We start from the raw sequence: 19,960 nt of genomic DNA on the forward strand, positions 1-19,960 counted from the left end.
AACTCACCCTCCGAGTCTCAGCATACTGATCTCAAAAAAGGAATTAGCCAAATGATTTCTGAGATCCCTACCAGCTTTGTCTCTATGATACTATGCTACACATATTCCTTTTTTTTTTTCAAATACATGTGGGCATACTCTGATTAACAAAAGACAAATTCATTTAAAGGCATCATTGCATTCACAATAGTATTTAGGCATTATGTATTTTCTTAATCAATGGACATAATATTACAACTACTACAATCCTGGAGGTTCATGTGAAAAGATGGGAAAACTACTATACTACACTACATAGGGACATGATCAGATGATCTTCTTAAACAAAAAACACCACAGATCCCTGGATTATCTTAATTGTGATATGGTTCATGCAGCCAATTTTTCCAGGAAATTGAGGATTTAATAAGAAGTATTGTGGTGGGAGAGATGAAACTCTTTGAGAGAAGGGACTGTTTTTTGCATTTCTTTGTGTCCCTAATACCTAACACAATGCCTGGCACACTGACTTGTGGGATGGCAAGGGGAGGAGGAGGAAAGTGGGGCAAAGAATAAAGCAGGGTAGGGTAGAGAGACACTGATCTCAACTGCCTTCAAGGTGGTGAGAGTGAGAGACAAGGTAGGAAAAATTAGCTACGATTGTCCCCAAAAAGTTTCTAAGTAGATCAGGAGTGATTCCATCACACAAAAACAAAGTAACCAGGATCTCTGGAAAACATGCAACTTGACTTATACAGCAATGAAAATACACAATGATTTTAGGCTCACAGATCTAAAGTTGAAAAGTACTTCAGAAGACATCTAGTATAACTGCTTCACTGTATAAATGAGGGAAATGTGACCAAGGGAGATTAAGTGACTTGTCCACTGTCACTCAGATGGTAAATGACAGAGATGAGATTTGAATCCTAAGACTTGAAACTCTAGGGCTCTTTATACTATACAATGCATAGCCGAGAGAGTACATGGTCTAATGAATGGGAGAAAGTGAACAAATAGATAAACAGAAAGTTTATGAAAAGAAATAAGGCAGATAATCAACAAAGCAGCCTGCCTTGATGAGCACACTGGGCAGTTTCTAAGGGGTTAGCTAATATTTCACTAGTCCAAGTTTCCATAAACCAATGAACATTATATTCACTCTACCCCTCCCATAATGACTATGGGCCACCTACTTCATATCAGAGCTGGCAACAGAAAGAACAACATGTTGATGAGCTGGGAGTCACCAACTATAAGCCTTGTAGTGAGATGGATAATAATGATAATAACAATAATAACATATAACAACAAGTGGCATTAAGTGCGTACTATGTGCCAGACACTGTGCTAAGCACTTTTACAACTATTATCTCATTTGATCCTCACAACAACCCTAGAAAATCAGTGCTATTATTATCCTCATTTTTTAGCTAAGGAAACTAAGGCAAAGAGAAGTTAAATGACCTACCCAGGGTCACAGAGCTAGTAAGTGTCTGATGTCATATTTGAACTCACGTTTTCCTGACTCTCAGCCCAGTATTCTATCCATTGTGCCAGTGGTTTTTGAGCACCACCAGGACTTGCCATATGGCTTTTCACTGCATCCTAAAGGATTCAAGGCCTTAACCATCTGCCTTACTGCTAAGCCTAGACCCCTGGGCACTCTTATCTGATACATCCTGAGGATTCCTGGGCCTTGCTACCCACCTTGCTGATGCACCCTTAGGACTTCTGGGACTTTCCTTCAACTGTGCAGTTCAACTCTTTTTACATATGTAATCTCCCTCAATTACTGTGTGAACTCTTAAGAGCAGGGACTGACTGGCTTTTTTTATTTGTAATCCCGAGAGCTTAACACAGTGTTTGGCACATAGCAAGGGCTTAATAAATGCTTTTCATTCATTCAGTTGTAAATTATAGAGCAAAAACTAATACCGACTTGGCGAGGGAAGGAGGAAAACAAATTAGGGGCTACTGCTAACTCCAAACAGAAAGAAATATTAAGAAAACACTCTTCAGGCAGAGTTCTGCGCCCCGCCCCCCACCTTGGAAACAAAAGGTCGATGGAGGCATATCTGTACACACACATAGCACTGGGGTAAAACTGAGGACCCTAAGTCAGCAGAGACCCGGCTTCCAATCCTGCCTGTGACACTCACTAGTTGGGTGATCACTGATAGTGTAAGCCTCAGTTTCGTCATCCATACAAATGAACACTAATATTTTTTGTTCTTTTTCTAATGGCAAATTCAGCAATATTTTAATATAACATGGTTAGATGTGATTTACATTTCTGAACTTGGGCTTCAAAAACTTTCTTATAATTATTTAAAACTATAGATGTAATTCATCACACAAATAATAAATGTGATTAATATAGTAAGAGTGTTTCTGCCATTCCTATTAACCTCTCTCTGGATCAAAATAAGGAATAACTTGTATACATTTTCAACCATATTATGCCAGGCATATCATCTGTTAGTTAACGTATGGTGTCCAATTCAAAACAATTTTAAAATGGGTTTTTTAAACAATTTATATTCAGAACACTCGAGTATTTAATCCCACATAGCAGAAAGGGAATAGTTACATATTACTAATAGTAGTAATGCTAACATCCTCTAAATAAGGTCATAAATGTAAACCTAAATAACCTACTCAATAACTGGTAATGAAATGGCAATATTCTACTATAATCCACAAGCAATATACAAAAAAAAATTTTTTAAGGAAAAAGGAACAAAAATTTACCTTGCTTAAATATACCACCTATACCCATTGATTTGAGACCCATAGGGCGAGTAGCCTTTTCACAAGCCAGTGAAATGGAAAATCTCTTTTTGCACTGCCATTCTTTGATGAAGGTCCGAAAAAGAGTTTGGTCACTTGCTACATCAATGATGGTCAAAATCTCAGTACTACATGGGACTAGAGTTAATTGGGACATATCTTGTGAAAACTTCAGTGAGAGGTCTGTGCCTTTAGAAGGACTGTAGTTTTTCATATGATTATTTCCATTTTGTGGTTTAAGATTTTGGTCTTCAGTATCTGCTATTGAACTGAGTGGGTAACTTTCATCTCTCTGTAAAGCCATTTTGACTTTCCCAAGTTTTTCAGATGTTCCAAGGACTCGTGATGGGCCATTCTCGGTAGGTGGTATAGAAGTGGGTGAAGGAGGTAAAAATGCATAACTCTCTAGATGATGATCAGAAATAATGTCGCTTTCCTTGTAAAGCAAAGGTGATGAAGTTTTACCATGAAAAGCTGGAATCCTAGCATTGTTTTCCAACACTTCAAAGTTGTTTTTTAATTTGCCATTAGGAGAAGGTGGCATTCCCTGTGCTAGCCAAGCAGAGGCTACTTCTTGTTGGTCATTTAAGTCTATGTGCTTTTCCTTCGAAGCAGATGACTCTGTACTCATTAAACTTGGTTTATCACTTTCCAATCTATCTAAAATGCTTTGTAGTCCTGGGCTTAAATCAAATGATGCTCCAGACCACATCACTGGATTGTCATTATTTTCTCCTGTAGATTTAATTATTTGGGCATTTACATCCTGACCTATCCTATCTAATGGTGATCTAGGGTAATTACCATTTATAACTCCTGACTTACTTTGCTCTAATCTACTAAGAGTTACTGCAGGGACAGGCTGCTCTTGAATGAGAGATAAATCTGCACCATCCAAAGCTTCCACCATCTGAAAAGAATCTATTTCTGAGAACATAATTGATTCATCACTGAAACAGGCAAACTGCTGCTGTATATCCTGTTTCACGTCAACTGGTAATAGATTCAAAACTGCTTGGTCCATTGATTCATGTGGTTGCTGACACGAAATGTCACTGGAATGGCTGGAAGTAATTTCAGAAGGAGGCACACTCTTTTGCAGGTCTGGCTGTTGCTCCTTTACTTCATATTTTTCTAAATCTTCATTAAAACTATCGAAGAGTAAACTATCACTCATATTCAAACTTGTTTCAAAAATGGGTGGGCAATTTGCCTCTCTGCCAGCTGAAGCTCTCTTTTGAAAACCTGGGGACATGGCTGATTCCACTGAATCTTGTGTTTGATAACCCTGAAGAAAACTATTTAATTGGGAGTCAGTGATAGAATTTTCATTCCCTTTAAAAGAAAAGTAATTTTCTCTCAATTTCACTGGAGGGCTTTCTAGAGTCAGGACTTTAACACCATGTGACTCAGTGGTTTTCTTCTTAGTATCTACAATCTTAAGACTTGAATGATCCATTTTTCTCATTCCTATGGTTGATCCTACATTGGCATAAATAATATGTTCATTTTGTGAAATGCTAGGAGAGCCTTGTCTTCTTGAGCTCTTCTGGGTCAACATTGTTGCTAGGTTTATGTCCTTTGCTCCTTCTTGTTTTGCAGTTTCAGCTGCCATCTGTTGTATTATTTTCTCTGTCTGAGTATCCAGGTGGAAACTATCATCAAAGTCCCTAAGGCCTAAGCCTAAGTCAGAAGACTGATTATTTTTAGTTTCACTTGTAACATAAGCACCTGCTTTTTTTTTCACTCCAGAGGCCTTTGGATCATTTTCATGCAAGTCTCCTTTATCCACAGCTCCACCCTGTAATGATATTCCATTGGGCACCTTGGGTCGGCTTACGTTGTTTTCTGGTGGCTGAAAACGTCTGGGGTTATTTTCATCAGCAGCAGACTTTCCACCTTCCCATTTGCTAACAGCAACATTTTTATCTGTGTTTGTATAACTGGAGCCTGTTTTCCTGTGTGGTTCTCTGCCTAACAATACTTCCTCTTTGACACAGACTTTTGTATGTGCAACTGGTCTCTTTTCAGGGCAATTTATAATTGGATTGGTATTGATGTGCTCCCCATAAACTCTCTGACTTTTCATATGATTATTATCCATCAAAACGTTGGTCATTATTTCTGTGTTTAGTTTGGCTTCCCCCACTACATTATTCCCAGCAATCCTCGGGGCTTGTCCAGAATTATCTTCTGTTTGAGATTCTATGATGAAATCTTCTGAAATAGGGTCTTTGGTTCTTTTGTTCCTTGAACAACTTTCCTCTGTTCGTGGAAGGTGTGGTGTTTTGTGTTTGAAATATTTGAGATTACTGCCCAAAGAGTCATTTTGAGCAGAAGACCCTGGATTTTGAAACTCTGTACTCTTTTCATCTGAAGTGAGTAAATCTTTAACAGTACCAAAGCTGAATGTAGTAATAGTTGGTGAACCAATTCTGTGTGTCCTAGAGTCTTTGACATTGCATCTAACTTCAAATTGGTTCTCATGCTTGCTTTGATTCTGATACTGAGGTGTTTTGAACAGTTTTTTGGAACTGAAATTTAAAGTTGATCTTTTCCTTTTTTCATCAGAGAATGTTTTAGGAATTTTCTCAATGCCTGACTTTCTTTCATTCGCAGTAGTGACAATCTTATCTTTACTTGTATCCAAAAATGGAAATCTTTTTGCTCTAGGAACAAACTCATCACTTTTCATTTCAACATGTAGCTGAAGTTCTTGATTTCCATCTTGAAGAGTATAATTTGAAGTGTTGGCAGGCATTTTGTCCCTCTGAGAACTTTGTACAGTATTGGGTGTATTCTTAGTAAGAGACTCACCAAAAGGAATTCTGGTTTCTCTCTTTGATACTTTGGGTCTTTTAAATAAGCATTTGGCATGCTTCCTAGATTTTAGGTCCTCCACTTCTGATTCACTGCTGCTTGTTGAATAGGTTTCAGAGTTTAAAAAAGAGTCTGGATTCCACTGCACTCCCATTTCGGCTAACTCCTGCTGCAAAATCATTTTGGCTTCCTTCACAATAAGAACTGCGGCTTCTCTTTCAGTTAAACCCTTTCTCCCAGCTATCCAGATAGTTCGAATATTCCGACGTTCCTCTGCTGCCTCCTCATCTTCCTCTACTGCCTTGCGGACACTGAGGAAGACATGAAGAATAAAGAAACTTTCTTGAAGGGCCAATAATATACTTACTCAAGATAACACACACACTGTTTAACATATCTTTTGATTTTCAAATGGAATCAGAAAAAAATTTTATATAGTGTATTCTGGCATATACAGCTTTAAAAAAAATATTCCAAATACAGTTAGCATTTGTAAATAGTAAGGAAGTTTTCTCACCAGAAAGTGAAGCCACCAGGGGATTACGGTGAGGGGGTGAGGGGAACTATAACTAATGAACACCATCTACCCACTAAAACACGACACAGTTTTTAACTACACTGCTACAAAGAGTACCCACATCAGTCTTAGGTCCTGGAAGTCAAAGGAGTACTCTTTATCAACAAAGCATTTATTTTCATGCTAATAAATGGTAGTATGAATAATAACAGCATTACTGTAGATAATAATGAATGGGAAATAAATCCAGGTCTTTCTTATTACTACCTAAACATGTGAGTTTCAGAAAAAGATCAAAAAGCAAGAAAAACAGGGGCTCTCTGGAAACAACAGATATGACAGGCACAAGACCCTTGGGAATGGCAGCACCCTCCAGACCACCACTCCTGCTTCCAGACCAGTTCTCATAGCCATCATCCTGGGAAGATGCAGCCTGACAACTGCTGTGGCAGACGCTACAGCCACAGCTACTGAAGACCCAGGAAAGAAAGTTCTGCCACTGAAGTCCTTAGCACCTACAGATGGTTCAGCATCAGCAACTGATAGGATTTTAGGAGCAGAAAAGATATTAAAGAAGAGGCAGTGTCATCTGCTTTGTTATTGTTCCCTAAGGACCATGGGATCTTTCTACATGACTTGCAACTTAAACCTTCCTTAAACCTTAAACGATATACATCATCTTCTTCATTAGAATGAGAGCTCCTTAAGAAGAGGGACCATTTTACTTTTATCTTTGAACTGCCAGAACTCAGCACAGTGTGTTACACACAGTAGTGCTTAATAAAAGGCACATTCATTCTTTCGTTCAAGAATCTAGGTATAGCAGGTATATAAATATAATGCTCATGCATTTGACGCCTGTGTTCTTTTCAATTCCTTATTAGCAAAGAGGGCAACAATGATTTTGAAGAGAAGACAATGACAATCTGCTAAACATCTAAACTTGTGCCCAAGATAGAGCCCTGGAGAACACCAGTGATTAGTAAGCATGACATGTACCAAGGACTAAACCAAGAAATCCCTCCCCTGCTTTCTGGTTCTTTCCCTACTGCCAATGAACATTCTCATGCCTTCTTATCCTTAAGAAACCCTCAGTTGATCCACTACCCCTGTGAGCTATTGTACTATAATCTCTCCTCCCTTTTGTAACTAAATTCCTTGGGAAAGCCGTCTGCAATAGATGCCTCCACCTTGTTCCCTCTCACTCTCTTTTTAACTCTTTGTAGTTAACTGAAATTGTTCTCCCTAAAATTACCCAAGATCTCTTAATTGCCAAATCTATATGGCTTTATCTAAATCCTCATCTATCTTGACTTTTCTGCAGCCTTAGACACTGTTGAGCACCCCTTTCTTCCTGATATTCTCCTCTCTCTAAGTTTTCATTACACTGCTCTCTCCTGGTTCTCCTCCTACATATCTGACCACTCCGTCTCAGTCTCATTCCCTAGATTTTTATCCAGATCTCACTTGCTAATAATCATAGGTGTCCACCAAGGTTCTGTGCTAGGCCCTCTTTTCTACTCCCTCTATAATATTTCATTTGATGATTTCAACTCCCATTGATTCAACTGTCATCACTACGCAGATAATTCTCAGATCTATTTGTCCGGCCCTAACCTCTCTCCTCTTTTCTAGTGTCATATCTCTAGCTGCCTATTGGACATCTCAAACTGGATGTCCCAGAGATATTTTAAACTTCATAAGTCCAAAACTGAACAAAGCCTCCCCTCTTACAAACTTTCCTATTACTTTGGTGAGTACCAATCACCCTCCCAGTTACCCAGGCTCAAAACTCGGTGTCATACTCAGCTTCTCACTGAGGAGTCTTCACCTCTCTCTCACTCTCTATATCCAATCAGTTGCCAAGTCCTGTCAATTCTGCCTTCATAACGTCTCTGCCTGTCCCTGCCGCTCTGACACTGGCATACTCCAGTGAAGTCTCTCATTACCACACACCAGGATTACTGTAAAAGCTTACTGATCATTGTCCCTGGCTCATATCTTTCCCCATTCCGGTCCATCTTCCATTCAGCTGTCACACTGACCTTCCAAAAGCACAAGTCTGACCTTGTCACACTACTCCCCCTCACCCCAATTCAAACAGCTCCAGTAACTCCCCTATTGTCTCCAGGGTAAAATATCAAATCCTGTTCGGCATTCAAAACCTTTCATAAACTGGTCCCTTCCTATCTTTCTAATCTTCTCTCCTCTGACCCCCAATGCCACTACCTGTCACAACTGCCTACACACACTTAATCAGTGATCTTGAGACAGTGGCCTCCTATCATTCCCCACACATGACACTCCATCTCACCACTGCAGGCACAGACATTGGTCATCCTCAGGCCTGTAATGCTCTCCATCCCCACCTTTGCCTCCTGGATTTCCTGGCTTCCTTCAAGTCTCAGTTAAACCCCACCTTTTACAAGAAGACTTTCGTAGTTTTCCATAATCTTCCTGCCTTCCCTCTGAGATTATCTCAGCCTGTGTACATCTTGTTTGTAAACAGTTGTTTGCATGTTGTCTCCACTACTAAGACCCTTGAGAGCAGGGGCTGTTTCTGTCTTTCTTTGTACCTCAGCACTTAGCATATTGTTCAGCACATAGTAGGTGCTTAATAAATGTTTATTGATATGATTGATATGATATGGTATATCTTATTTTACAGACTTAAATTCAGGAAGACGAATTCAATCTCCACCTCTGAAACACGCTCGCTTTGTAACCATAAGCGAGTCACTTAATTTTCATCGTACTTTCATCACTCTAGGCAACCCTCTAGCACTATAGGTTATAGATGAATTATGGACTTGAGGCTGAGGGAATTTCTACACTAAGTGTTTCCTAGACTGATGAAATCACAGGCTCAACTCTACCCCCCTCCTCTCCCCCCCCCCAAAAAAAGATTTATTTACCAATCTCTCTCAAACCTACACGATTACATCAGAATAGACCATACTACACTGGGGCCCCTCCCAGGCTAGTATTGTGTTTCTGAGTGTACCTGTCTTCCTTGCCATCCTAAAATGTAACCAATATCAACCTGAGTCTCAACCTTTCCTTTAACACCAAAACTCTGTTGAATCTAACTGTACAAGCTTACAGATAGTAATAAGCAAGTCAAGAATAACCCACATTTTCCCATAGAAACAATGTTATAAATAGGTTGCTTTGGAAAGTTATTATCTGCAAGCAAATGCTCAACAACAGGTAAATAGGCCATATGGGGGATTCTTGCTTTGGTACCAATTAGACAAGAATTTCAAAGGTCCCTTGCAACACCAATATTCCTCGTAAAACAGTTGTTAAGGTCTTAAGCTAGCCCACACAAGTATTTAATCTAATGTGCTCTCAATATGATGATTTCCCTTTCCCTTCTGAATTTAGATATATGGTAGCAGTACAAAGGATAGAATGGAAGGGAAAAAAAGTGGAAGTGGGAAAGCCTTCAGTAGGCCTGGCAGGTGGTAATGAGGGCCTTAATGAAGTTGAAGTACTTGAAAGAAAGAGGAAGGAACAGATGCAAGAGATATTGTGGCGTTAGAATTGATAAGAAGTAGTAAGAGATTATATATATGATATATGACGTATGAAAGAGAGAAAAGTCAGATAATATCAAGGTTTCAAGCAAGCAAGACTAAGTAAACAGTAATAAAAATAATGAAATTGGGATGATCATATTTAGGCAAAATGATGATAAACTTTGTTTAGGAGACATTATTTTGGGCCACGATGGACTATTCTCTATATTCTAGACATAATTTGTGCCTACCTTCAAGTACCTGTTAACACAGTTCTCTATCCTTGTCATCTTCCTTCCTAACTAAATACCCACCTATACTTCAATGCTTAAAATGAAGAAGAAAAATTGGTTTCTTAGCACCCTCTAACTAATGCCCAATGATCAATCTGAAGTATGTGTTTTTAAGGATGCAAACCCATGAAAAAAGTATATCTGCACATGTACTGTCAGCAATTCTCAAACTGAGAAAGAAAAGCCGCCTTAATTTCTCTTCTGCCCAAGATCAATTCTTTGGCATTGTTCTTATGTAAGGAAAAGCCTATAATCTAGTTTATGTCCCTCTCTGTAATTATGCAATTTTAAAATTATATGTGAGCTTGTATTTCCGGACACCAGAAACTGCCAGCATGAGTAGCTTGGCATATTTTTCATGGCTTCAATATGCTATGAGACTCCCTATAATACACTATAATGCTTAGATATGCATCTCCATTCATTGCTTAAAAATTAATTGAGAGCTCTTTTCATTGTTTATCACTGCTTCGGGAAGAGTGTGAGTTGAAGATTTTTCTCACCTTCTGAATGGTAAAGAATTTTTCAGAACAGCTTCCACCTCAGCAATACTTCCTCGGGCAAGATCAGCCACTGTTAAAAAGCCAGCAGTATAAAGAGCTCTGGCCCTCTGTGCATTCAGTAAAGACACCCGAACTAAGTCACACAGCTCCCTCTGGACACCAAATGTAAGACGTTTCTGAAATTGAGAAAGCAGTTGTTCCATGTTGTGCCAGCCAAGACGATTAGAAAACACGGTTATCATCCCTGAAATATTTATAACAACATAGATTTAAATTAAAATCTTTTACAGACTTAATTTTATACTTCTATAGATAATGTTGTCCACAACCCACCAGAACATTAAGCTATTACATACCCAGATAAACAACACTACAAATTTTACATAGGGAAACCAGCAAAGATGATAGAGTATAAGGAAGCAGTACAATCCAGCTCTCTCCCATGATTATTCCAATAAAGGTCAAGGAAGGGCACTAGACTGAAAAGTGAACAGAAAATCCATGGAAGAAAAAACCACAGATCGTTTGCCCACCTCAGTTTGACAGGACATAGCCAAAGGTCTGTTGAGAGGATCTAGCCAAGAATGTACAAAGTCATCCAGCACAGGAACATGGGGAGAGGTCCAAGGGGCAAAATACCAGAGCAAAGAACAGCCACAAAAGCCAGCAAAGCAAGCTCTCAACAGCAAAAAACAATGCACTAAACCTCTAATAATTAGTCAATTGTCACTCACACTCATCAGATTGGCAAAGACGACCAAAAAAAGAAAAATGACAAAAGCTGCAGGGGCTGAAGGAAAAACAAACATATTAATGCACTATTTACTGACAGAGTTGTGAACTGGTACCACCATTCTGGAAAGTAATTTGGAACTATACCCAGAATATCACTAAACTATAGCCTTGACCTGGTAATGTTACCACTAGGCCTATACCCCAAAAGATTTTAAAAAAGGGAAAAGACCCATATGTACAAAATTATTTATAGCAACTCTTTGTAAGGCCAAAGAACTGAAAACTAAGGAAGTATTTACCATATGGAGAATGGCTAAACAAATTATGGTATTTAAGTGTAATGGTATATAAATGCACCACAAGAAATGATGTAAGGAACTGTCACAGAGAAACCTGGGAAGGCTTATACGAACCAAAGCAGAGTGAAGTGAGCAGAACCAGAAGAATAATCTATACAATAACAACATTGTAAAAAAAAAAAATAACTTTAAAAGACTTCAGAACTGATCAATGCAATGATAAACCAAAACTCCTAAGAACTGAAGATGAAGCATAACATCCATCTCCTAAGACAGAACTGATGGACTCAAGAAACAGAATGAAATATATATTTTTGGACATGGCCAATTTAGGAATTTATTTTGCTTGACTATGCATGTTTGTTAACAGTGTTCTGAGGGGGCTAGGTGGTGTAGTGGATAGAACACCAGCCTTGAAATCGAAGACCTGAGTTCAAATCTGTCCTCAGACACTTGACACTTATGAGTATGTGAAGTGGGGCAAGTCACTTACCCTTAATTGCCTCAAAAAAAAGTGTTCTACTTTTCTTCAATTCAAGGAAGGGAGGAAGAGGAAACAAGTGAAAACAAATAGTTGTTAGTTTTTTAAAAGTAAAAGTTAAAATAACAAAGGGATAGGGACTGGACCTGTAATCTGATTCATATAGGAAATTCCCCAGTGAAGAATGCAGGTTGCCACCTTCTCTTACAGTTTCCTAGTGCACTCAGAGGTTAAGTGACTTGCCATGGCTCATAAATCCATTTGGGGTTAAGGGAAAAGTATTAGAGAACTCATGTTTTCCTGGCCCCAATGCCAGTTCGCTATACACTAAAGCCACACTGCCTCTCACAAATTCAGCTTACCTGTAAAAATTAGAAGTAGACAATATTTTGAGTTTTGGTATTTTGTATTATTTTAATACAGGAATAATTTCAGAGAGTACCACAACTGTAGCAGTGAATGAAGGACACACAAAACAATTATGTTAAACTCAACATATATTTATTAAGGACCTATTATATACAAGAAAGTATCTCAGATGCTAGGCTTACAAAAATGGAGTTTCTTTAGCCTGAAGATGCTTACAGTATAAAAGCAGTTAGATCTTCAGTCACTCCTAGCACCTTAGGTGTCCCCCAGGGCTCTGTCCTGGGCCATCTTCTCTTCTCCTTCTATATTACTTCACTTTGTGATCTCATCAGCTCCAATGGATTCAATTATCATCTCTATGCAGATGATTCTCAAACCAACTTATTTAGCCCTAATCTCTCTTTTAACTTGCAGACTCTCATCTCCAACTGCCTATATGACATCTAGAATCGAATGTCCCACGGACACCTTAAATATCAAATGTCCAAAACTGAAGACATTTTCACTGGCTTTGCTGACCTCCATATCTGGAGTTCCTCTCCCTTTTCATCTCCTCCTCCTGGCTTGCTTCAAGTCGCCAATGAAATCTCACCTTCTATAAGAAGTCTTTCCTGATCTCCCCCCACCCTTTAATGCTAGGGCCTTCTCTCTGTTGATTATCTCCAACTTATTTTGTATATGAGTTGGATGTACATAGGTGTTTGAATCTTATCTCCCTCATTAGACTGTGAGCTCCTTGAGAACAGAGACTGTATCTTTCTTTATACCCCCAGCACTTAGCACAGTGCCTGCCACAAAATAAGCACTCAATAACTGCATATTGACAGACTAATTCTAAAATAGAGCTCAGCAACTTCTGAAACTTATGGTGCATTCTTGTAAAAGAAAATCTGGCATTATTCTAACACTGAAATAATTTCAGAGACTTCATTTTTATGTTTTTTGAGAAACACAGAATCATATTAGGATGGAGGAGAACTGTTTAGGTTAACTATTCCTCAAGGTAATAACTTTTTTAAAGGATAATATTTCCTATTCACATGGAATTAAGCTATTGGGGTTGTATATTCAACACCACTTTCAAGTATCTATCATTACTTGCAATAAATGCCCTTTCTAACCCTTCTAGAAAACTTGATCCTACAATAATCATTCTGCTCCTTTAGCACCTTCAATATTTCCTTCCCCACCAATCTCTTCTTTCCTTCTTCAAAAACTTAACTCTATTACCCACTCTAGTTATGCACAATTCCATCTTTTCTTCCAGTCTTTCATTTTAAAAAAAGCCTACACATGTAAAAATACACATCCTTCAATGCACAATAGGGTATTTTTCTCTCCCCAGAGAAGCAGAAGAAAGAATCTAAAAATGTCAAGTCCATGGGGAACAAAACAGAATGAGATTCTTAATGGGATTTCCAGGTCCCAGAATTCTGTTGGTAATAAATACCCTTTTCCTCTCCACACCTCAAGCCATTCTGTGTCAGAATTTATCCAATGCACTTATCACATATCACTGTGTACTCTCTGTGGAAGTATATTGGTCCTCCACTAAATTATAAATTCTGTAAACTTTATATTAAACTCAGAACAGGGGTCTGTACCAATCAGTTGCTAAATAAACATTTGAAGGGAACTGAAGCTGCCTGAGGGAAAAGCTGCCCCTCCTCCAACAACTAAACCCTCTCTAAATAAAAGAATCAGTCAGTGCAAAGAAGCTCTAGGTCTAAGAGAACTAACTCCCTGAAAGAAAAGAAGAAACTCTTTAAAAAACAAACAAACAGATTTAGGGTATATATTCAAAATTAACAACAAAAGGATCCTACCAAAAAAATTCAGCCCTAATACCTAAATCAGGGAATAATAAAATAAAGAACTACAGACCAACATTATTAATGAATGACAATTCAAATTTTTAAAATAAAATCCTGTCAAACGTACTACAGCACTTCATCTGAGAAATCACTCATAATGACCAAGTTGCATTTATGTCAGGGATGAAACTATGGATAATTCAATACCAGGAAAACCATCTATATATTTGATTATATCAAAGACATCAAATACCACATGGTTATATCAACAGATGCAGAAGATACTCTATAAGAAAACAATAACCAAATGTAGCAATAAAATGACCTAGAAATAATAACAACTATTTGTATAGAACTTTATGTTGAAATATTTATATAAAATTGTTTATATAGATTTATTTTTATTTATATATTCATTCTACTTATATAGAACTGCGAGGTTTGCAAAACCCTCTCCATTTCTCTAACTCACCTGCATAAGTTGCAGCTGATTGTTGTAGAGACTGAATCTGTCCACGATTACAACCATATTTCTGAATAATATCCTTCAAGGGAACTTCACTGATTAAATCTAATAGTACAAGGCTAGTGAAAAATCTGTAAAGACAAACACTATATGAAAATGTGCAAAAAACATTCATGTGTGATACACACATTTGTATATAAATTTATGTTTGCAAAGTGCTTTATTTTATCACAATAGCATGAAATTATTTATTAGTTCATTTGATCCCTGCTTTATAGGACATACAATATAGGCCTGAGGGCCAAAGATGCTCAGATACCTGTTTCTTTCAATATTAAAATCCAAGCTATTTATAAATGTTGTAAATAATTGTAAATAATGAATTTAAGTTAATCTCTCAAATCTGGCACTAATACTAAACAGAAGAATGGATAAAGAGAAAGAAAATAATGCTTACAAAAGGCTTTAAACTGTCTAATCATTGAAACTAAATCTGTATAAAAAAAGATTTCCAACTTCAAACTATTAATTATAGAAATGTTATAAAGGAATGTATCACTCTAAAAATTTCAAATCAACAAAAGAATCTGGACAGTTGTCAGAATGTTATAAGAAGCCTGTATTTGCACTTGGATTAAAAATTCTATGTCAAAACCAAGTAAGATTTTTATCATCTCTACAAAAAAAGTAAAGAATGGCACAAATAACCCACAATAGCATATAGCCTAAGCTCATAGTTACAGTTAAATTTGGGATTAATTTTTGGAGTTACATTTTAATATGGAATACATGATGTTTGAGGAATATGAAACCAAACTCAACCATATTTATCAAGGTCAAGAGAAGCTAAAATGTCCACCTTCCCAAAAGTAAGCCTTTGAATAATTCCCCTCTTCTTGTAAAAAAAAAAAAGCCATCCCTTCCAGATCTTGCTGAAATGCATAAGTCAAATTCAAGAGAAATTTATTTGTAACAATAAGGAAGTTCAGAAATTCAAAGTGAGATTTGCTACAAAGAAATCAAAATGCTATCTATCCTTAGATAATAAGAGACTTATGATAATAAAAATACTACTACCTTTTATGGATGGCCATTTGTCGGTGCTGTTTCTCAGTTTTGGCTACGATTCTTCCTTTTACAGAACGGGCCAAGAAACTTTCTTCAATGCCCACTAGTTCTGCCACCCTCTTCAGAGAGATGGGCAATTTCTCCCATAGACAGAAAAAACGGTACCAATCAATAGCTATCCAATTTTCATACAAAGGAGTAACCTATGGAGGGGGGGAAGGAGAGACAGGGATGGAAAATTACAATTATGTAGAAAGTAACAAAACTATGTCATTAACAAAGGAGTAGAACCATATTGGTCAACTTCATGTTAAAATAAGTTTTGCAAAACTACATTTCTAAACATTTCATATCTCAACTATCCAGAACATGAACCAAAAACCTATATGTAAGCAAAAATGCTTCTAAATTGCCAAAATTCATGCCACTAAGTCCAAAAACAAACACCGTGCTCACAAACATCCCTCAAGCTCTTCCTCAGAACCACTGTGCATTATCTGAAGCAGCAGAGTATAATAGAAATATTTGGAGTCAGGGAACTCAGATTCAGACACAGCTTTACCTGTGTGGCTATGGGGAAATCCCTTCAACTCTTTGCGCTCCAGTGACTTTATCTGTACAATTGGGAGTAGGGGAGGAGAGGGAGCAGAGGGAGCAGAATACCTGTTCTTGAAGGTCCCTTCCAATTTTAAATCAATAATGCAATAAATGATGTCCCTGAGTCATCTCAAACTTAACACGTCCAAAACAGATGTCATTATCTGTCTCTCCCAAATCTAGGCCTCTTCCAGTCATCCATAGTTCTATTAAAGACATCACCATTGCTAGGTCACGTAAGCAACAAGATGGTGGACTACACATTTTCTCCAATCCTCACAATCTCCCAAACCTCCCCAAAACAGAAATTATATACCAAAGATAAAGCAACTTTAGCAGTTTCCAAGGTCTAAGACACAAATGATCCAAAAGAAGACTGAAAAACAAAAAACAAAAAGAAAAACAAGAAAAAACAAGCCCCAGGAACTGACCCTTAGCTCACTCAGCACCCCTCCCCCACCTCCCATGCTGCCAGCAGTAAGGCTACACGTGCAGACCCCAGGACAAGACACAGGCTTACATCAAAACCCACCCCTACAACATGGTTCCCCCTTCCTCTTTCCAGCACCATGAACAACCTGACTTCAGGTATGGAAGCTTCTTCAGGCCTCTCCGGCCAGTTTGTCCGTAGCCCTTCAGAATCAAAAGCCTGCTAGGGGCTACAATCTGGAAGTACCAATGCTGCAAAGCTCTGAACTGCCAATACCAGGGAAAGCAGGCTCTGAACTGTTGGTATCAGAAGGCTCTGAACTGCCAGTGGGAGGTCAAAGAGCTAAGTAACAGAAAGAGTGAGACAGGTCACCAGGACACAACACTATGCATGCACATAGGGAGCTGTGAACATGGCATCCAGGTAGGGCCAGTTTTGACCACCCAAAAGTCAGCTGGCCCAAAGATGTAGGCTGGTGAACCACAAATTGCAAAGTCTCGGAAAAGGCTGAGATACTTTGAAATCTAACCTCCTAAGAAACCACAAACAGAGAGAAGGGAGATAGACCTGCGTGATAAGGAAAATAAGAGGGGAAGGGGTGGGGAGAGGAAGTACCAAAGATTCTAGAAGGAAGTAAGCTCAAATACCTTGAACATAAACAGATAAATCAACAGAAAAAAAAAACCAGTAACAACAGAAGGATTATAGCATAGGTACAGTTAGGTCAACAAAACTGTGACTGCTACAATTCATTCCATAACTTCCAGTCTCTGCAAAACACCCATACTGATAAAGTGCATAAGTAAATGTGTTCTGTTTAGGAGTCTTGTAACTGCAAGTGCCAACCTTCATCTGTGAATGTAAATGAAATGTTATTGCCTCCCAGCAAATGAACGCATATATATAGGCAAGACAGGCAAGTTACAAGCTACAAGCATTTGTTAAATACTTATTATGTGCCAGACACTGTGATAAGAGTTGGAAATACAAACAGGAGCAAAAAGAAAAGTCAGTGCCTGGCCCTAATGAGCTTACATTCTAATGGAGGAAAACTAGGCATAAAAGGGAGTTAAAAAAAATTGGGGACATTCTATTTTGATAAATCGATGCTTTTTCTCTTCAACACTAGAATCTTAGTGAAGTTTCCTCAACTGCCACTTCTATCGAGGTCCGTAATTCATATGGAGAAATTTAGAAACTCTTCCAAGCAAAGACTCCACTGTCCTCCCTTGAGGAACAAGCCTCAAGGCTGCTTCCTTAGGCAATGGAAAAAAATAGTCATGAATGGAAAGACTAAAACAGAGGATACTTTGTCCACAAAAGAAAATGAAAAAGACAAAGAACCAAAGTATGAGAATGTTCCTCCTGACGCCATCGGACCATGTGATTAACCTGTGGAGTTCGGCCCTGAAGAGATCTCTTCATATCATGAGCGCCTGGAATAGCAGAGTGATGAACACGACCTCTTGGCTTCAACTTCCTCTCCTAACGGAGGAGCTTTTCAAATGGAATACACGCTATGGCAGCAGCAGGAAGGGGCACAATCATCAGAATCAGCTGAAAAGACAGTGTCACCTCGGGCACAGAAAAGTCTCTAAACTTTACGAAGAAGTTTCTAACAAATGCTTTTTTTAACACTGATCGACATGTAGGCCTGGCAGTAGGAGGTAGCAAACAAAGCTAAAGAAACCTCCATCTTCAGACCTGACTACGGCTATGGTATTCCACCAAAACACCTCACAGCGTGGTAACCCTATACGTAAATGCTTACATGCTCTACTGTCAGACATTCTGGTTGCACATTCACATTAGGGTCTTATCATGTGAACGAAGGAACATAACTCCAGGTAACTGAGCTACTGCGTGTTGGCCATATGTACCATACAATGGAATGCATCACTGGCAAAACTAAGGAAGCAGAAAAAGTCAGAAACTCCAGATGAAACAAAAACAAAACAAAACAAAACACTTGTGATGCTGTTTTGAAAAGAGCAAAAATAATAGAGATTCTACATGACAAAGTTAAGGACAAAGCTTTTGAATTGGAGTTCAGTTGGTTCAAAAAGTGACCAAAGAGAAATATGCAAAGGAGTCTTTAAAAGAGGATGATGAATCTGATGATAATTATACATATCAGTGAATGCTATAATTTTTTAATGATTTGAAAAATGTAGAGAGAGTGCCCTATGTTAGCCCAGTGACAAATTACCAATTTATTTAAAAAAAGACTCTTATCCACTAAAAAAAGGCAATTAGCTGACTCTCTCATTCCCCATAGCTACAGATCCAAACCTTCTTTTATTCTCAAGCTTGCCACATGACCCTTTTCCCCTCTCCCCCTCATCTTCCTCAACAGAGGACACTGCCTCATATTTTGCTCAGAAAATAGAGAGCATACGCCAAGATTTCGCTCTTCTCCCATACTTCACACCTAAACACCCCTTAACATCATCCCCAACTTCCTTCTCCTTTACTCTAGTGTCTGATGGAGAAGTGGCTCTTTTCCATTTTCCTCATGTCCTTGATATTGTCCCATATCGTCCAGGAGTTCAATCCCAAACAATCTTTAATCTCTTCTTTTCTTCTGGTTCTTTCTCTGCTACTTACAAACATGCCTACTTCTCCCTCATTCTTTAAAAGAAATTTTCATTCCCCAATTGATAAATGACCAAAGGATATGAACAGGCAGTTCTCAGAGGAAGAAATTAAGCTATCTATAGTCATATGAAAAAATGTTCTAAATCACTGCTGATTAGAGAAATTCAAATCAAAATAACACCTATCAGATTGGCTAACATGACAAAACAGGACAATAATAAATGTTAGAGAAGATGTGGGAAAATTGGAACACTAATACATTGTTGGTGGAGTTGTAAAATGATCCAATCATTTTGGAGAGCAATTTGGGGCTATGCCCAAAGGGCTATAAAATTGTGCATACCCTTTGACCCAAAAATACCACTTCTAGGTCTGTATCCCAAAGAGATCATAAAAATGGGAAAAGGACTCACATGTACCAAAATATTTGTAGCAGCTCTTTTGTGGTGGCAAAGAATTGGAAACTGAAGGGATGCCCATCAATTGGGGAATGGCTGATCAAGTTGTGGTATATGAATGTAATGGAATACTATTGTGCTATAAGAAATGATGAGCAGGCCGACTTCAGAAAAACCTGGAAAGACTTATATGAACTGATGCTGAGTGAAGTGAGTAGAACCAGGAGAACATTGTACACAGTAACAGCCACACTGTGTGATTACTGACTTTAATAGACT

The 19,960-nt window shown here is 38.2% G+C and overlaps 1 protein-coding gene across 1 annotated transcript in view; it reads right to left on the reverse strand.

The window, feature by feature from the left end:
• The window catches only part of POLQ (DNA polymerase theta), a 119,858-nt gene that overhangs the window by 55,066 nt on the left and 44,832 nt on the right, over positions 1-19,960 (reverse strand). Inside the window, exons 13-16 of the mRNA XM_027845167.1 lie at positions 15,668-15,861; positions 14,597-14,721; positions 10,427-10,670; positions 2,734-5,903 (exon numbers count right to left, since the gene is read on the reverse strand). Of these exons, the coding sequence (XP_027700968.1) occupies positions 2,734-5,903; positions 10,427-10,670; positions 14,597-14,721; positions 15,668-15,861 (3,733 nt within the window). The remainder of the gene's footprint in view (positions 1-2,733; positions 5,904-10,426; positions 10,671-14,596; positions 14,722-15,667; positions 15,862-19,960) is intronic.

This window comes from Vombatus ursinus, unplaced genomic scaffold, assembly GCF_900497805.2.
Source record: "Vombatus ursinus unplaced genomic scaffold, bare-nosed wombat genome assembly UNPS02014959.1, whole genome shotgun sequence".
Lineage (NCBI taxonomy): Eukaryota > Metazoa > Chordata > Mammalia > Diprotodontia > Vombatidae > Vombatus > Vombatus ursinus.